Here is a 17,057-nt window from a genome sequence, read left to right as displayed (position 1 = left end):
TACTAGGACCACATGCAGCTAGAAGCAAACTTTCCAATTACCTAGCATCTCTGGATGGTGTTTCTGTTTCACCGTGTACGGCTGTCAAAGACCTTGGTGTGATTATTGACCCGAGTCTTTCCTTTGAGGCTCACGTGAATAATATTACCAGGATCGCCTTCTTTCACCTTAGAAATATTGCTAAAATTTGAAATATGATGTCGTTACAGGATGCAGAAAAACTAGTTCATGCTTTTGTTACTTCTATATTAGACTACTGTAACGCTTTACTGTCTGGGTGTGCGAGTAGGTGCATAAATAAGCTTCAGTTAGTTCAGAATGCAGCAGCAAGAGTCCTCACTAGATGTAGGAAATATGACAACATCACCCCTGTATTAATCGGTCTACACTGGCTCCCAATCAAATCTCGCATTGATTATAAAATACTACTACTGACATATAAAGCACTTAACGGTCTCGCACCGCCGTATCTGAGTGAACTTCTGTACCAGTATAATCCTCCATGCCTACTTAGATCAAAAGGTGCTGGCTATCTGTTGGTTCCTCCAATAATGAAGATTACAGCAGGGGGCGGATCTTTCTCTTATAAAGCCCCGCAGTTATGGAACAGCCTTCCTATCAGTGTTCGGGACTCAGACACAGTCTCAGTGTTTAAATCGAGGTTGATAACATATTTATTCAGTCAAGCCTTTAATCAGTAGATTTTCTTCTCAGGTAAAGGCTCAGATCTGGAGGGAACATTGATATAGAGTGTTTGGTGAACTGGGATATTTGTATGCTGTCGTCCCCTCACATTCACGCGTTCACTCAGGTTTGTTGATGGTGGTGTGGTGGGTCGTCTCTTATCCCAGAGATCCCTCATGTCTGTGTTGCCTTCTGGTTCTCCCTTTTAGTTATGCTGCCATAGCGAGTCTTGCCGGAGTCCAAACTGCACAGTGAATTTAACTCTCATGCAACAATAGGTACACTTAATAATCCATATCATTCTCTTCTTGTCACCTCTCTCTCTCTCTCTCTCTCTCTCTCTCTCTCTCTCTCTCTCTCTCTCTCTCTCGGTCGAGTTAAACATGCTCCTGAGGCTCCAGTGACCACTGTTTCTGCCCCTCTCCCCTCCGTGGATCTTCCCACTTCATCCAGGCCTGCCTCTGGATAGTGTTCTCTTTGACTGGAGGCCACTCTGTGCAGCTGGGGTATGTTTGTCATCAACACCTTGGGTGGTTCCATGAAATTCCGGAGAAAGAACGGGAGCTTTAAGGATGGATTGGACTGTAGTTGATGTCAACAGTCTCCTACACTGATTTAGGAATACATTTTACTTTTGATCATCATTACTGTACCCCGCAACATTGTATACCTGCCACAAATGGACATTCGGTGTAACCCAGATGAGGATGGGTTCCCTCTTGAGTCTGGTTCCTCTCAAGGTTTTTTCCTTATGCCATCTCGGGGAGTTTTTCCTTGCCACAGTCGCCACCGGCTTGCTCATCAGGGACAAACTTACTCATAAAGAACATATTCATTTTTAATCACCGCATTATCTGTGTAAAGCTGCTTTGAGACAATGTTTATTGTTAAAAGCACTATACAAATAAAAATGAATTGAATTGAAAGTTGGTTGGACCAGATGACATACCGGTAGAAGCGTGGAGATGTTTAGGAGAAATGGCAGTGGAGTTTTTGACCAGGTTGTTTTACAGGATTTTGAAAGGTGAGAAGATGCCTGAGGAATGGAGAAGAAGTGTGCTGGTACCGATCTTCAAGCATAAAGGAGATGTGCAGTCTTGCAGTAACTACAGGGGAATTAAGTTGATCAGTCACACCATGAAGTTATGGGAAAGAGTAGTGGAAGCCAGGCTGAGAAAAGAGGTGACAATCTGTGAGCAACAGTATGGTTTCATGCCGAGGAAGACGGCACAGATGCCTTATTTGCTTTGAGGATGTTGATGGAGAAGTATAGAGAAGGAGAGAAGGAATTGCATTGTGTATTTGTGGATTTAGAGAAAGCGTACAACAGAGTGCCAAGAGAGGAGTTGTGGTATTGTATGGTGTGTCAGAGAAGTATGTGGTGCAGGACATGTATGAGGACAGTGTGACGCCAGTGAAGTGTGCAGTAGGTACGACAGACTGGTTCAGGGTGAAGGTTGGACTGCATCAAGGATCGGCCCTGAGCCCTTTCCTGTTTGCAGTGGTGATGGACAGGTTGACGGACGAGGTCAGACAGGAGTCTCCCTGGACTATGATGTTTGCGGATGATATTGTCATTTGTGGTGAGAGTAGGGAGCAGGTTGAGAAGAGCCTGGAGAGGTGGAGATATGCGTTGAAGAGAAGGGGAATGAGAGTCAGTAGGAGTAAGACAGAGTACATGTGTGTGAATGAGAGGGAGAGCAGTGGAGTGATGAGGTTGCAAGGAGAAGAGCTGGAAAAGGTGGAGGAGGTTAGGTACAACAGTGCAAAGTAATGGAGAGTGTGTTAGAGAAGTAAAGAAAAGAGTGCAGGCAGGGTGGTGTAGGTGGAGAAGAGTGGCAGGAGTGATTTGTGATAGTAGGGTATCTGCAAGAATGAAAGGGAAAGTTTATAGAACTGTGGTGAGACCTGCAATGTTGTATGGATTAGAGACAGTGGCATTGAGTAAAAGACAGGAGATGGAGCTGGAGGTGGCAGAGCTGAAGATGTTAAGGTTTTCTTTGGGAGTTACGAGGATGGACAAGATTAGAAATGAGTTTATTAGTGGGACAGCGCATGTAGGATGTTTTGGTGACAAGGTGAGGGAGGCAAGATTGAGATGGTTTGGACATGTGCAAAGGAGGGACATGAATTATATTGGTAGAAGAATGCTGAGGATGGAGCCACCAGGTAGGGGGAAAAGAGGAAGGCCAAGGAGGAGGTTTATGGATGTGGTGAGGGAAGACATGCAGGTAGTTGGTGTGAAGAGGCAGATGTAGAGGACAGGATGGTATGGAGACGGATGATCCGCTGTGGCGACCCCTAATGGGAGCAGCCGGAAGAAGAAGAAGCCCCAGCCCACCTCCATGGCAACCTAATGTTGACCTTAGACATCTTAACGAGGAAAAAAGGTTAGTGGTCAGTGAAATGCTTCGTGTAGAAGCTGGCGCTTTCGCACAAGGCGAAAACGATATTGGATACATACCAAGCCTACAGATGTCGATCACACTTAAGGATACAATACCCGTGCAAAGGACTTACTCTTCAGTCTCTAAGTCACTCTTTAAAGAGGTGAAAGAGTACATACAGGAACTGTTGCTCAGAGGCTGGATAGTTAAATCCAAGTCCCCGTATGCTGCTCCAGTTGTCTGCGTCAGGAAAAAAAGATGAAAGCTTGAGGCTGTGCATTGATTATCGCCTCCTGAACAAGAAGACTGTCCCTGACCGACATCCTCTACCTAGGATACAGGACCTGACAGACACCCTTGTTGCAATACCTGGTTTAGCATATTGGACCAGGTCAAAGCCTATCACCAGGGTTTTGTTGCTGAAGATTCCCGCTATTTCACTGCCTTTATCACTCCTTGGGGACTTTATGAATGGGTCGGTGTCCCATTTGGACTGTCGAATGCCCCTGCAGCATTCCAGCGAAGCATGGAAGAAATGCTTGGGCCTCTCAGAGACGAGTGCTGCATCCCATATCTTGACGATGTGCTCTGCTATGCAAAGATATTCGATGAACATGTTGAGGCGCTCCGCAGAGTTCTACAGGCTCTCCAGCGCCACAGAGTAAAATTAAGGCCAGAGAAATGCGAGCTATTCAAACAAGAAGTCAGGTATGTGGGCCGTCTTGTGTCAGCCGAGGGGATTAGAACACTCTCTTGACAAGTCCACCTGTTTTGACATACCCTGATTTCCACTTGCCTTTCACCCTACATACCGATGCTTCAGACCGAGGCCTTGGAGCAGTCCTATACCAGCGCCAGAATAGCAGACTGAGAGTCATAGGATATGGGTCAAAAACACTCACACCAGCAGAAAGCAATTACCATCTGCACAGTAGGAAACTGTATTTACTTAGACTGAAATGGGCAGTGTATGAGAAGTTCCACGATTACTTATACTATGCTCCACACTTTACTGTCTATACAGATAATAATCTGCTGACTTATGTCCTGGGGACGGTAAAACTCAATGGGGTTGGTCACGGGTGGGTTGGTGAGCTTTCTGATTTTAGATTTGATATTAAATACAGGCCCGGGAAGTCAAATGTAGATGCAGACACTTTGTCCCGCCTGCCTCTGGATATAGAGACATATGGGATGACTTGCACTCGGGAAGTCACAGATGAGGCAGTGCGTGCAACATGGGATGGGAGTCAGGCAGCTAAGAGCAAGGACGTAGCCTGGGTGGCAGCACTTAATATGACCTCCTCTGAACTGCTCCAACAGCCTCACTCCAACATACTGCCCATCAACCATGAGGATCTTGTGAGGGCCCAGCAAGAGGATAAAGCCATAAACCAGATAAGGGAGTTAAAACTGTCTGGCACTAAATTGACGGAAGCAATCCGAAAAACAGTGAGAGGAGCGGCTCAAAAGCTGCTTCATGAATGGAGTAGGCTGTATTTGGAAAATGATCTCCTTTACTGATGAACTAAGGAACAGAAGCAGTTGGTCCTCCCCTGCAAATATAGGGTGCTTGCTCTGAAATATCTGCACAATGAGATGGGACATGTGGGCACAGAAAGAGTCCTTCACCTTGCTAGGGAGAGATTCTACTGGCCCTTTATGGCAAAGAAATAGAGGACTATGTCACCCGAAAATGTCCATGTATTAAGGCCAAGAAACCTACTACCCAGATCCGTGCACCAATGGGCAGCATCACATCCAGTTTCCCTTTAGAGCTTGTGTGCATTGACTACTTGCATTTGGAAGCCAGCAGTGGAGATTATGAGTACATTCTAGTAGTGCTTGATCATTTCACCAGATTCGCACAGGCGTATCCCACAAAGAACAAGAGCGGTAAGACTGCGGCCAAACGCCTGTTTAGCAACTTTGTACCCTGGTTTGGGTACACACCGCCAAACTGCATCATGACCAAGGTCGTGAGTTCAAGAATAAACTGTTCCAACCGTTACAGCAACTGTCGGGAGTAGCCCACTCCAGTACAACGCCGTATCATAATCCAGATGTTGAGGACACTGACTGAAAGTGAGAAACTGCGGTGAAAGGATCACCTCCCACATGTTATATACGCATATAATTGCACCAGACATGAATCAACTGGCTATTCACCCTTTTTTCCTCCTTTATGGCCGTCATCCACATCTCCCAGTTGACTTACTCTTTGGGTTATCTGAAGACAAGGAGTCATATTCACCTAGAGGCTATGCCGAAAAATGGGTCAAAAGAATGTCAGAAGCCTACCGGATTGCCAGTGAAAACAGCAGGAAGTCCAGTGCAAGAGGAAAGGTCATTTATGACAGAAAAGCAAAAGAAGTGGTTTAACAACCAGATGATTGGGTTCTGGTTAGGAATCTCAGTGAACGTGGGGGCCCAGGCAAGTTAAGACCCTATTGGGAGAAGACTGTCTACAGTGTTAAACAACAATTGGCCAACAATCCTGTTTAGATTGTCTGTCCTGAGACTGGGGACCAGGAAAGAACCCGTACGTTGCATCGCAATCTCTTGTTGCTGGTGAACGACTTACCCCTCAACATCACCGTACCTCATACCAGACCTATCACTGGAAAGAATCATTGCACAGTAAGACAAGGGGATCAAACAGCCACACAAATGGGCACCAATGAGGATGATAACTCGGATTCAGATGATGATTACAACCCAGGGTATTGGTTGAGAACCCCTTCAGTGAGACAGGAGGCAGGGCCTCCTACTCATCCTGAGAAATCTACCTCGCCTCAGAGGAACCTCTGTGCAGCTCCAGAACCTGTATGTAGCACACCTTATACTGTACCTGAGTATTCACCAAGCTTTATCCTGGCACCTTCAGAAAGTGAAACTACCCCAGGCACTAATAAGGTCCTACATAATCTTACTAGACCTATGAAAGAAAATGAAGGCAACCAGTATGTGGAGCCCATCACCGAAAGCCGACCCCTAACCCATCTTGTTGAGCAAGACCACCAGAACTAAGAAGGTCGACACGTGAAAGGCAGGCAAGTTTCTCACCTATGAAACATTAGGTGAACCATCAACACAGTCACACACTTATCTTAACTCAGTTTCTGCTCACTTATTCCCATACACGTTTATATGTTTATGATTCAAGTACAGTTTAAGATGTTTGGTTAATATGTTTAAAGGGATGCCAGGAGCCATTTTGTCAGGGAGCGTGTGATGCCCACGAAGGTGTGCCCACATTGTGTATTAGTTGGTTTTTATGTAGTTTATTTTTAATATACAATCTTTTTTTTCAAGATTGTCCCGCAATGGGACTAGTTTGCCTATGCATCGCCGGAAATTTCTCTCATAACTGAGAAAAATGTAATGAAGGCAAGCCACAGTTTCTGTGTCATCCTTTTGTTCTCCACTTTTTAGTTTTTTTACAGCTGTCTACAGGTGCCACAACCCGGTACCCGTAACATCATACATAATTGCAGTTGAAGTGCCAAAATCCTTATGTGCATTTATGAGATCTACTATAACAATTCCACTTTTCATTGTGTACTTTGTATTCCGTCACTGGTTCATCATACATCCACTTACTGACCATTTAATTGTATTCTATCTTGAAGTTTTATGTGTCCTTGGATGGGTATATGTGTGTTTGTGCGATGCTTTGCTAACTAAGACAAAGAAGACATAATTAAAAAGGGGACAAAGTCAATTCATTCATCTCAACATTCATTTAGAAGTGTTTTTACATCATGTGGATGTAGGGTAGTGTACTTCTTGGTTTGTGTTCCTGAACTACCCTAGTGACTATGCTCGTTGATTTGGACAATACTGAAATTATAGTCTTGTAAGAAATATCTGAGAATTATTTAAATTTACCCTGTTAAATGAAAAACAATTGTCCACCCCAGGTTTAAACAATGGTATAATTTATGCACATTTCTAGCTGTGGTATCAACAGTTAAAAGGTTCTACGAACAAACAAAAAAGGTGATTGTGTTTGATCGTTGTAATTCACAAAAGCAGAAAAACACCAGCATTTTGAGGAAGTTTTTGTTTTATTTATTTATTTTTATTAATTATTACAAGAGTGTGCATTATTAAATGTTAGATATTGCATTATGTAAATGTTATAAAAACAATGTGACTGATCGTCTTTTTACATCATATTAATCACATTTTACCAAAAATTCAGCTTTAACTTTCATTCATTTTTTATAAAAACTGCAAGCAGAAAAATAAAAACATGCAAAAACATGCAAAACGTGCAATAGATCTTATAAACATTTTTGTCTTATTTCTAGTTGATCAGCTTGAACAACATGTTATATTTCATGGTTACAAATTACAGCATATTAAATGACTACAGACTAGGCATGTTATTAAATATTTTATATATATTGTGGAGCTGAGAAGCAGGAATTGCTCTTTACTAGAGCTGCCATCACATCACACGGTAGCTCAATGCTTGATTAGTGTTTATTAAAAGCCATAATATCTCCATCAGTTTTGCTCTACACATATTCAGCTAACTAACTATAAATGTAAATCCCAGCCAGAACTCCAGAACTTTTCCAGTGTGCAGGAATGAATGTGCGAATATTCACATAGGCCCCGGATCCGGTGACTAATGGTTAGTGTAAATTGCTGTTTACAAGTAATGAATTATCTTATTAAACATTATGTTAATAATATGTAGATTAGTTATTCTGTACTTGTAACTATTGAGTGGATAATTATTTTTTTTTCTTATCAAAATTTTTACCTGAATGTACAGTTCAGCACACCTTAGCATCATTACACATCATTAATTTCAGTGCAGTAAACACAGGATTTGCTTGCTTCTTTCAAGTAAAAAAAAAAGAAACATTTTTATGGAAATAATGAGCTAATAACTGAGCTATTTACATACTTATATATGTTAATTATATGCTGGTCAAGTGCCATCATTTAAGCTTACTAAAAATCTATCATTTCACTACTTAAAGCTAAAAGATTAAGGGTTTAATTTTATATACTTATAATTAAATGTATATTTTCATAGTATCTGAGTTGACATTATTTGTGTTAAGCAATGCAGTATGTTTTATAACCTGCAAGCCTATGATCACATGCCTATATCGCCTTTGTAGACTTCAGAGCTACCAGAAAGAAAAAAGCTTCGAAGTCGGAAATTTTGTTGTTTTCACGATCTTCTGCTGGAAATATTTTAAATTCCTGCACAGTGACATCTAAGTTTCGTAGAACATCTTCAATATTCGCTTTGCTCAGAGGGAGGCAGGAGAAGCGGATTTTATCAACAGAGTAGAAGGTTTCTCCTAAAACCCCAATCATCACCAGAGCTCCACCTGGACGAAGCAGCTTTGCCACTCTACCGACTGCATCTCTGTACGACTGATGGTCTTTACACGCCGCCTCGAGACACAGGGATGTTATTACGCAATCTGCTGGTTCAACACACTCTGGGTGGAAAGGGTTTTCTGCGAGGACGTTACATTTTAGCACTTGTTTCACTCTCTGTCTCAGTTTCACTTCCAAATCAGATGAGCTGGGGAAAGAGTGGACATTTTTTATACAGTGTTCATCATAATCCTCCTATTTCTTAGAACTAACTTTCTTTCGGCTTCTCCTGTCAGGGGTCGCCACAGAGGATTCTCCGCATGTTTGATTTGGCACGTTTTTGGCACGATGCCCTTCCTAACGCAACCCTCCCCAATTTATCCGGGCTTGGGACCGGCACTGAAAGTGGCTGGGGTTGGTTTCCTGACCGGGAATCGAACCCAGGCCGCAGCAGTGAGAGCGCCGCATCCTAAACACTAAACCACCAGGGAACCCTCCTATTTCTTAGAACTAGTTTATTATAATAAGTAATTTTTTTTATATACATTATATACATTTTTATTAATTTAATTAGTATATTGTTAGTTTGAGAAGTAATTTTTTAATTGTGGAGGCAAGATGTTCCCTTATTTAGTGAGGTTTACTTTTACAAGGGTGATTAAACACTTTTTAAATCTTATTTACTTAAATTAAACAAGATTGAATTAAGTAAGATTAAAATAAATTGGATTTAATAACCTTTTAATTAGTGTTCATGAGTTGTGGTACAAGTAGTTAAAAAGCCACAAGTTTTATTTAGGTTATTGTTTTGAAAGCCATGGAAATTACAAATGAGTGTACACCACTGACCATTCTGAACTGGGCATATTGGGTGTCCATTATCCGTGAGGGTAAATTAATGTAATAAACATTAAAGTGGCAATCATGCAGAATATTTGGACTTCACTCATTTGTGCTTGAGTGTCTTTATTGTAATTGTCAGTCAGTAACAATTGGAAAACAATACTCCATCTGAATTGTGACATTTTAACCTGAAAGCTGAGTACTGTTTATATTGTATAGAGTCTGCATTATTTCCGTTCCTATATTACTCTATGCACTATATAGGTCTAAGGAGTGTCCTGACTAAATTTGGACCATGTGCATTTAATCAAGTTCAAATTTGAGCCTGGTTTTATGATCATAAATACTGAACCATTAATTATAAATTTCAAAACCAAACAACTTTGGATTTCTTGGTGATTTGAGTTCAATGCTACTTGTGCACCTATTAGACATCAATTGATTTTCTGCTTTCTTGGTGTTTATCAAAGTTTTTTTTGCTTCTCCTCCTGCAGATAATCCAAACATTGCTTTTGACGGTTTAAAGAATTCGACTGCAAAGCAGAATAGGAAGTGACATTGAATCTCGGCAAAGAGTTTGTACAATTACACAGAGATCGGTAGACTTCCTCAAGACTATCATCTAAGGTTATGAAACAAACATCATGACTTTTTGAAACAAATTTTGTATTCAAATTTTCCTTTAAGCCTTACCATCACCTTACAGGAGTGCAGTTTGGAATATTAACATCCTTTTGTTTGGGCAAGTCTCAAAATCAATAGCATAAATCTAATATAAATGGCAGGGTTTGCATGTTATTGTAACTTTTAGTAGGCCACGGATACAGAATTTCTTTCAAAAAGTCATGATGTTTGTTTTAATCATGTTGGTGACCCCTGCTCTAGGGTATGCTGGTGTGCATGCTCATCAGCATCTTGATCTCAAGAATACCAGTGAATTGCACATTGAAAATTCATTGATCTGAAATGGTGCATGCATTTACTTTTATTGATTTAACTCTCACCTGCTTCCATCCTTTGCACAGAAATATTCAAAGATTGGCTTCCAGTCGAAGCATCCATCCTCGTTCCTTAGCCATTTCTCGAGTTCTTCTCGATTCCTGTCTGTATAATCAGACAGCACGATCTCGTCGAAGTACTCGCACGCGCTGATTACGGTGTGCAGCGTCGGTCCGCTTCCCACTTCAATCAACCTGCGACCTCTGTACCGACCTGAGACGTGAGCGCGCGACACACGTGAATCAGAATGAATGAGTCACTAATGTACAAACACTGAACAATTCAGTAGAGCTTTGAAAATTTTTTTTAATAAAAAATCATAAGGATCTTACCGGATGAAAAAGTTTTGCTCAGGCAACCCAAAATGCACGTAAGATAACTCTTCTCGTCATCGTGACCTTCTGGGCGACAATAAAAACTATTCACGTAGGCTCTCGAGTCAAAATGCTCCTGATAGTAATCAGCCTCGGTGAAATGAGAGCTCTGGGCCATGATGAAAACTCTTCCAGTAAGCAGTGAAGGACTCGCTGGTTCAAACAATTCTTCAGAGTGAAGTAAAAACGAAAACGAAACCTAAATCATTTTGCAACGTTTTCTTTGTATGTCCTTCTCATTAAATCCATTGCATCATATTTTAAAGTTTCTCTTGTGTTACCAAAACAGCTCTGACCCATCAAGACACGGATGATGTGCTCGGATGATGTGCCTTGGACTTCAGGTCAAGAAGTTCCTCAAACCATTCCTGTGCAATTTCTGCAGGGGTTCTGAAAGAGTTCACGTCCATTAGGAAAAACTGTTGATTTAAAGATGTATATGTGGACTGAAACAGTTTCATTATGTATGAGGGGACCAACAGTTTCCCAGTAGAACATTGCCCAGAGCATCTTTCTCACAATTCTCATAAATGACTTACACACACACCCACACACACCCAGACACACCCAACTGCAGTAAAAAAAAAAATCATAATTCATCACACCTTCAGAAAAGGTTTCCTTCTTCGATTGCTGAATGGAAAAGTGCTCAATAAATCACATGCCCATTGTACATTTTTATGATGATTGACATTCTTCATCTACACAGCCTCATGTCCAGAAAACTGTGTTCTTCTGTGGGACTGGCCTTCAGGCCCCACATGCACTTCACTAAACCTTGGACGACGTGATCATCACCTGTTCACCAGTTGCCCTTCGTTGAACCATTTAAAAACTGGGAACACTTCATAAGAACTGCTGCATTGGACATGCAAACCCAGTTGTCTAGACATCACACTCTGGCTCTTGTCAAAGCCAAAATACTCGGGTAAAAGTTGAAGTACTGATTATACCTTTTTACTCAAGTGAAAGTAAAGAAGTTTTGGCTCTCACATGTACTTAAGTAAAAAGTAGTTATTACTTCTACCTGTTTTAGCTGTTAACTGGACCTCACATCATATTAAATAGATAGATAGATAGATAGATAGATAGATAGATAGATAGATAGATAGATAGATAGATAGATAGATAGATAGATAGATAGATAGATAGGGATGGATGGATGGATGGATGGATGGATGGATGGATGGATGGATGGATGGATAGATAGATAGATAGATAGATAGATAGATAGATAGATAGATAGATAGATAGATAGATAGATAGATAGATAGATAGATAGAATTTCTTGATTTTCCTGGTTAATGAAAGATAACTCCACCAAAAAAAAAGCACTTCAGTGGTAGCTCAGTGGGTTAAGGCTTGTGCCTAAACATGGTCCTTAATATAGTCCACGCTGGTGATAAGGTTTCAAAGCCAGTCCTACATGCCTTCTTTTTTACTGCGCTGGCATGAAACAAATTTTGCACCTTTACTGTTTCTTATTACACTATAATGTTATTATACTATACTGTTTACATGCTGTCTTTCGCATCTCTTGACTGCTGCTGTTTTTTGCACTACATTGTGTCTGTTTATATTCAGTCCCGGGTATAGTTTTTACACTTCTCCTTATACAGTACTGTATATTCAGAGTATACAGTAGGTTTACTAGTTGGTGCTATCTCAGGTTTTGTGTCTTGTCTTGTGTTGTCTTGTGTTTTCTGTCTGCACTGTCTGTCTGTACTGTTTTTTTGTCTGCACTGTTTGCACTAGGTTGCACTCAATGCACTTTATGTAGCTTGTTGTTGTTTAGTGTAGCACCAGGGTTCTGGAGGAATGTTGTCTCGTTTTTACTGTGTAATGTGTACCACTGTGTATAGTAGAAATCACAATAAAAGCCTCTGGACTTGACTTGATGATGAGGATCAGGGTTCGAATCCTGCTTTCTTCCTGCTATTTACAGTATGGGTTCAACTTGTGCTACTTACATCTGTATTCGCTTCCTACATCTTTCTTTAGCGTTAAGTTCTTGTGTTGATGGTTTGAAAAGAATGATAGACCTGCTCTAATCAAGCTTCCCATCCTCTTTTTTTCTGATGGCTTAGTGGGTTAAGGCTGGTACTTTGCTAATGTTGGTGGTCAGGGTTCAAACCTGGCTTTCTGTCTGCTAGTCATTAGGTAGGTTAAATTCCTGATTCCTACATCTTCATATTCTTGTTTTGATTGGTTAAAAAGAAAGATAGACCTGCTCTAAACAAGCTTCCCAGCTTGTCCTTCCTGATGGTTCAGTGGGTTAATGCTGGTGCCTTGCTAATGGTATGAATCAGGTTTCGAATCCTGCTTTGTCCCTGCTAGTCACGTTATGGGTTTGCTTGCTATGTCTGTCTTTAGCATTATATTCTTGTGTTGATGGTTTGAAAGAAAAGATAGACCCCGCTAAACAATAGCACAGCCGGTCCTTCCCAATGGTTCAGTGGGTTAAGCCTGGTATTTCGCTGTTGGTGGGGTTCAGGGTTCGAATCCTGCTTTCTGTGTTTCTGTCTGGTCTGAATTTCTTGTTTTGGAGCATGAAACGAAGGATAAACCCCCCAAAAAAAGAAGGTGTGTTGTGGGACTTGATGGCTTTGTGATAAAAGCCTTGCCTCTGAGTTCAGAGGTTGCTGGTTCAAATCTGGCTTCTCCCTGCACTGGGTAAGCTGTGTGGAAAGTACTCTGTGGTGAGCAATGGAGTGGTTGACTATGAACAAAGGCTGTGAAGACCTGCTGCTTCACAGCCTCAGAAAAAGTGTGGGTGATAGGTTTTTTGGCAGCAATTTTCCCTATATATGCAAAACTAAGTCGATACATTTTTGGACATTTTTGCTTCATAACCCCCTGTTTTCAGCTTCTCAGACGCTGGGGGGGCAGATGCCCGGATATTGCCCCCCTGCTTCAGGATACGCCCTCCGAAACCGCCCACAGCCAACCTTCCACACAGCCATTTCTGACACCTTCCTTACTAAAGCCACCGGAACCTTCCACACGCTTAACTTTGAGCCCTGGCCGGGGTTTGAACCGGCAACCTCTCAACACAGAGGCAAAGCTCTTCCAATTGAGCCACAGGATCTCCTGCAAGAACCTGATTTTTTTTTTTTTTTAGGACCTATTTAGTTCTTTATTAAATCTTTTTAAACAATTTAAAGGAAAGCTAAGTGGTAGGAATTGAACCAGGTGAGTCAGATAGCAGAGACTGCATCACTAACCACTACACTACCACAGGGGTGGCAAACAAGGTTTTGCTTATTAGACTCATGGTTTTCTATAGTTAAGAGACCACTGTTTTCTCTTAGATCATGATTTTAGAGGGTCAAAATTTCTCCTTCCTGTTCATTCTCTCAGTAACTCGAAATCTATGAGAAGTGACTCAGGTACAAGAACTACATCTCCAACACCTTTCATGGTTCTGTTTTTAAAAACTTCATATAATGTTCAATATGAAACCAAAGGTAAGAATCGAACCAGGGAAGTCTTTCATCAAAGATCGCTAATGGCATTACTTCAAAACTTTGTTAGACATGTAAATAAGCAGGAAAGACAGAGACAAAGACAAAGAAACACAGACACAGACTTTAGAAAGAGTGAGAAACAAATAGAGAGACAGCAAGAGAGAGACATATACAGTGAGACAGAGACATTTACTAAAAGAGACACAGAGACAAAGATAGCGAGATATAGCCACTTCCTGTTGGAAGTGTTTATCCCAAGCGACTCTTAATGATCTTATTTACTAAATGAACAGTTGTGAGTTAAGGGCTTGCTCAGGTGCCAAAAACTGGCAGCTTGGAGGTGTTAAACATGTATCATATTTACAGCATGTGATATATATATATATATGTACTTATAAAGCACTAAATGGATTATCTCCATGTATCTCTCCAGTCTTTTAACACGCTACAATCTGTCACGCTCCCTGAGATCTCAAAACTCTGGGCTTCTAGTAGTTCCTAGAATAGCAAAGTCCACTAAAGGCGGTAGATCATTTTCACATTTAGCTCCTACACTCTGGATTAGTCTTCCTAACAGTGTTCGGGGTTCAGACACACTCTCCCAGTTTAGGTGCAGATTAAAAACATATCTTTTTAGCAAAGCCTACACATAACATACGTCTCACATCATAACCTTGTGCTCCAGAACATCTGATCACATGCACATTATTAACTTGTGCTGTTAATATCATGAACAGCAGCTATGCTAATTCCTCTCCACTGTTTCTCTTTCCCTCCCCATCCGGAGGCATCCTGAGGTTTGGCCAGCTCCAGTCACCTCCCACCTCATGAAGAATATGGACCTTTGAAGAAGTAGATGCCGAACTCGCAAACATCCCGAACCATCTAGAGACGTACCAGTGCCAATTGGATCCCACTACATGTGTGGTTTTAACATTGGACCTCCTGGAGTGTTTAAAGGCTCTGGCGTGGAGAAGCTGATGCTGGATCTGTGATGATCACAAATGTTAAGCTCATAAAACTAGGAGCTACTAACCATATAGACTGTATAAGACTGTAGGAAGAACATTACTTATAATCTTATCCTCCAGTACTCATGTTAGTTCTCACTCTCCAGTGTTCTGTATTGTTGAAAGATTTATGATCAAACTCTTGATGTCACCCAAATGAGGATGGGTTCCCCTTTTGAGTCTGGTTCCTCTCAAGGTTTCTTTCTCATAACATCTAAGGGAGTTTTTCCTTGCCACAGTCGCTACGGCTGCTCATCAGGGATAAATACACACCATTCACCTTCACTGTTGATTGCACCTTTTCAAGTCAAGTCAGGAAGCTTATATATATATATATAAAATTATAGACATTTTACAGATTTGAATGATGTATTGTTTTTATCTGTACGATCATTAAAGACAGTAATTTAAGTTTGTGTTGCCATTATGAGGGAAAAACCAAAGGTTTTAATTTCGCCTCTTTTTTTATTTAGTTATTTATTTATGTATTTACATTTAGGGAAACAGAAATGTGCGCTGAATTGATAGCGCGTTAATAAAATTTTGTGCCGTTTAAAATAATTTTCATTTTGACAGCCAAATATTCATATACATACACACACACACACACACACACACAAACACACACACACACACATATATATATATATATATATATATATATATATATATATATATATATATATATATATATATATATATATATATATATATATTAATACAAAACTAATTTAAATGTTGTTACTTAATGAATGTGTCCAGGCTGAAGATCCACATATAGAACACAAGCAGAGAAAAGATGATGATGATCAGGAATGTGTCTGTTTTCAGTCATGTTTACATCACTGACTCCCTCTGTCTCATCCACATCAACCCCAAACTTCTTACTGCCTTCTGCCTGCTGATTCTTATCTTCGTAAAGAGTGAGAGTCAGGACTTTATACACCAGCGGATTGAACAGTAACAGGAAATCAGTTGTTCGGCAAAATCAATTTCACCAAATCAATGGATTAAAACTAAAGTAACGAGTCTGTTTTGAAAATGTAAGAAGTGAAAAGTACAGATATTTGTGTAAAAATGTAATTAGTAAAAGTAAAAAGTTGTCTAAAAAATAAATAGTGGAGTAAAGTACTGATACCAGAAAAATCTACTTAAGTACAGTAACGAAGTACCCAGTATTACCATACTGTTTCTAATAAAGTGTTCAGTGAGTGTATGTTAGTCGGGTTACTTCAAGTGAAACTGGAATCTACAGGATATTTCTGATTGAGTGTTTAACCAAAGTAAACTTTATCCATTTCAACAGAGTGTTTAAAGGAGTCAAATGCAAATGAGAAAATCATATGAATTGTTAAAATATTTCACAACAATGCCTACTAACATTTGTAAAAGAAATATGATTTGAATGGATAGATACACCGAGACATTTGAAATATTACTTTTGAAGAACTGTAACACAGAATGTTTACATTTGGACTTTCAGGGACAATTCAATTTAGTTTTATGGGTTTGACATTTTTACCTGTAGGTTTACTTATAATTGGTTATAATACATGGCACAATTATTATATATAAATCAAATAAAGAAAATATATAGATATATAGATGTTAGATATAGTCATGTAAATGTGAGAAAAATATCTATATACAGTGAGGAAAAAAAGTATTTGAACACACTGCTATTTTGCAAGTTCTCCCCCTTAGAAATCATGGAGGGGTCTGAAATTGTCATCGTAGGTGCATGTCCACTGTGAGAGACATAATCTAAAAAAAAAAAATCCTGAAATCACAATATATGATTTTTAAACTATTAATTTGTATGATACAGCTGCAAATAAGTATTTGAACACCTGTCTATCAGCTAGAATTCTGACCCTCAAAGACCTGTTAGTCTGCCTTTAAAATCTCCACCTCCACTACATTTATTATCCTAAATTAGAT

At 40.2% G+C, this 17,057-nt stretch overlaps 1 protein-coding gene and 1 long non-coding RNA gene across 2 annotated transcripts; one reads left to right on the top strand and one right to left on the bottom strand.

Moving 5' to 3' along the window:
• Positions 1 to 6,852: 6,852 nt before the first annotated feature.
• Positions 6,853 to 7,330, top strand: LOC310715828. Its single transcript, XR_014530403.1, has 2 exons — positions 6,853 to 7,089; positions 7,175 to 7,330. It is a non-coding gene; the product is annotated as an uncharacterized lncRNA (long non-coding RNA).
• LOC310715783 (nicotinamide N-methyltransferase-like) lies at positions 7,134 to 10,987 on the bottom strand. The gene is made up of 3 exons (XM_083522481.1): positions 10,598 to 10,987; positions 10,271 to 10,478; positions 7,134 to 8,631 (listed from the first exon to the last, which is right to left on the bottom strand). Exons 1-3 carry the CDS (start codon positions 10,755 to 10,757, stop codon positions 8,199 to 8,201), a joined length of 801 nt encoding a protein of 266 aa, XP_083378607.1. The 5' UTR covers positions 10,758 to 10,987; the 3' UTR covers positions 7,134 to 8,198.
• Positions 10,988 to 17,057: the final 6,070 nt, after the last annotated feature.

This window comes from Silurus aristotelis (genome assembly GCF_946808225.1).
Source record: "Silurus aristotelis genome assembly, chromosome: 20".
In the NCBI taxonomy this organism is placed as follows: domain Eukaryota; kingdom Metazoa; phylum Chordata; class Actinopteri; order Siluriformes; family Siluridae; genus Silurus; species Silurus aristotelis.
Note: the sequence above shows the minus strand (reverse complement) of the source record. Positions and strands in the feature narration are given on the sequence as shown.